At 41.9% G+C, this 3,017-nt stretch overlaps 1 protein-coding gene across 1 annotated transcript in view; it reads right to left on the reverse strand.

Annotated features, from left to right (window-relative positions):
• Positions 1-292: 292 nt before the first annotated feature.
• The window catches only part of LOC111864297 (cytochrome P450 4C1-like), a 15,953-nt gene continuing 13,228 nt past the window's right edge, over positions 293-3,017 (reverse strand). Inside the window, exons 9-12 of the mRNA XM_033751383.1 lie at positions 2,437-2,505; positions 2,193-2,361; positions 1,894-2,073; positions 293-1,071 (exon numbers count right to left, since the gene is read on the reverse strand). Of these exons, the coding sequence (XP_033607274.1) occupies positions 920-1,071; positions 1,894-2,073; positions 2,193-2,361; positions 2,437-2,505 (570 nt within the window). The 3' untranslated portion in view covers positions 293-919. The remainder of the gene's footprint in view (positions 1,072-1,893; positions 2,074-2,192; positions 2,362-2,436; positions 2,506-3,017) is intronic.

Raw genomic sequence — 3,017 nt, forward strand, 5'->3', positions numbered from 1 at the left:
AACGTCGGCAAAGTGTGTATATATGATGTATATAGCGACATAGGTGAATAGAGTAGGATAGAAATGCGTTGTGATTTTAATTGAACGTAGCATTCCCTCAAGTGTTACCCTCTTCCCTGAAGACTCCAGCACCTCCCGAAGCTTCGACGAATTGCAAGTTAATGCCAGGACCAGTGACGTAAGCGGTCGATAAGTTTACTGGAGTTTTCTTGACATAACAAGATGGTGGCAGCATACTAAACCGGGTGACAGAGCGGGATACCTCCACGCCCCCTGTCACCACGGCGTAACACCAACCAAATTTAATTTCTACTTTCATAGTACCCTTGCTACTGCTTTCAATGGAACTGACATATAGTTCTCAATACCAACCTCACACCCATTCGTCGTTGCCACGTACTTCCAAAATATGGAGTCCAAGTTCGGGAACCTGAGAACTATTCGAGACCACAGCACCTTCAGTACATTCGCAACACGTACTTTCCGTACATAAAGTTTATTCATTACTTTGTGAATTTGCATATCACAGGACATCTTGTTTTTAGAGCACATAGGTCATAACCATAGCAAAAAACAATACCAGAGAGAACACATCCTACGTTAAGATTGTGCAATACCAGAAAATTTAATATTTATATCAAGAAGTGTCAAATGTTTGTAACCAATTTAAGTTCTGCGCCACTTTAAGCGGCTTAACTACAAATCATTAGGCTGCGTGAAAGAAAGCGTAATATTCTGTTTTCAATTTTAATAATTCTTGAAATTAATAGGTCTGAAATTTCGCCAGTAAGACTGCGGGAAGGTAGTGTAAAGAAAATGAAAGTCTTGTATTTATATAGGCCTAAGAAGATGATACCAGACAGTAGGAGTAGAATCACTGAGCCTTTAGTGTGGGGAGGGGAAACGAAATTTCACATTTCTATCTCGGTCTCAGTCTCAGTCTCATTCCTGTTTTCGATCCCAGAGCGATCGTGTAATCCAGAGAGAGTGGCGTGCTGCCTGGCAGGATCCTGAATCTCCTTATCAGCGAACACAACGTGCCCTTGATAACCTGCAGTCCGTACTTCAGACCTGCAAACAATATATTATACAGAGTGGGCAAAAATATTCTATGATATTTCGAAAATATTTGTGACGCAACCCATACAAGTTGCAACATCCGATGTTCACTAGAGCTGTGAAGAATTTTGCTTGCCAGTTACCTGCAGGTGTCTTAGATATTTGCGTCGTTGGTAACTCTACTTATGTAAATTGAGTACTCTAGCTTCGTCTGCATATTGTGACAAAAAGAAGAGAAGAACTGCTGTTTCTATGCAACGGCCAGTAAACAAACAAAATAACAATATGTGGGAAACTGTTTTTTCCATGTGTTCCGTTCCGAGCAAACTCACGGAACAATAGGACGTCTATTGTCAGGGAAAGATACTGTAAACACGAATCCTTAAAAAAAGAAATAAGACAACGTTTTCCGTGGGGTACGTGCAGATGAGTTACCTTGAACACAATCGGAGCTACGAATCAGTCAGTTCTCGGTAATTCAATTATCGGGGTCGTATTAAAAGAGGATGTGAACTACTAAAACATTCTGAGTTTTATAATAAAAAAAAAACTGGCGTGACAAAAAGTGATAGCTTTGAACATTGACAACAGACTACGGCTAAGGGAAAAGAATTTAACAATAAAAATTAGGAGTTCGGCAAGACTTTTAGGAATGGTACACTGAAAGCTCTAGAAATAGACTCGACCACTCGCTGCGGGTGAGCCAACGGAAATCGGTGGCGAGTTTGAGAAATATTTGTGTCTAGTAGTGCGAAAATATGGGAAAGAGAGTTTGATTGAAGTACATTTCTAAGTTCTGGTATGCAGTGAACTTAAAAGCGTACGTAAACATACCCACACAATTCCTAGGTCCAGCAGAGAACGCTAGATAGCAGTAAGGGCTTCTTCTCATCACGTTGTCGGGCAGGAAACGGTCCGGGTTGAATTTCTCTGGGTCCGGGAAGTATTTTGGGTTCCGGTGTATCTGGTAAGCCAGAAACATTACATTTGCGCCTACAGGAATGACAAAATCTCCTGAAATGATAAAAGTTGTGTAGGCCAACGGGTAAATTGGAAATACATTTCAGCAGCACGATACTTTCTTGAATATTTTAGCACCGTTGGATGGTGAAACAAAATTCCTTTTCACTCACCAACATCGATATCCTTCTGCAGTTTTCGTCCGAATACTGGTACGGTTGGATACAGTCGGATGGTTTCTCTGATTACCATTTCTAGATACTTCATTTCTTGAATGTCACGGTAGGTGGCAGGACGATCAGAGTCGCCAAATATTTCCTTCTGTTCCATCAGCACTTTCTCCTGAAAACATTTTTCCGTGTAAACTGACGGAAATCAGTGCGTTTTGCTTTCCAGAACTAACTCTCTCTCTCTCACCTGTACGTCCTGGTGCCGAGACAACATCCAGCAAGCGAAACTCAGTGCTGCGGCCGTTGCTTCATATCCCTGCAAGAAATACGCAATTTTATATGAACTTGTAAATACTGTGCCGTCTGCGTTCTGCTACCACTTGTACCACTTGTACCGTCTTACGGTCTGCTACCACAGCACCGTCACTCTCTGGCACCTTTCGGCTCCGTCTACCCTTCCTCAATCGGGGGTGGGGGACGATGCTCCGTCTTACGGCTTTCGTGCTGTGCTCGCACGCTCCCTAAATTAGAGTAAGGGATCCAAGCTAGCAGCGAGGTAAATCCAGTTACAAATGATGGCAATCAATATAATAACAAATAACAGAATTTAATAAACACAACTAACATATAACCAAAGAGAAGAATTCATCGTCGTTACAGCGCACGAGCCCAAGAAATTAAACAGAACAACTCAACTAATTGCACATTCACATGCTCGGCCAGAAACCTTCTAAGTGGACCCGGAAGAAGAACTACATACAGACGAGAAAGGACCATATATTTTACAAAGTGAGGTGGAAAAAGCTATCAAGGAAATGAGGAAGGGAA

The sequence above is a fragment of the Cryptotermes secundus genome, unplaced genomic scaffold, assembly GCF_002891405.2.
Source record: "Cryptotermes secundus unplaced genomic scaffold, Csec_1.0 scaffold156, whole genome shotgun sequence".
NCBI lineage: Eukaryota > Metazoa > Arthropoda > Insecta > Blattodea > Kalotermitidae > Cryptotermes > Cryptotermes secundus.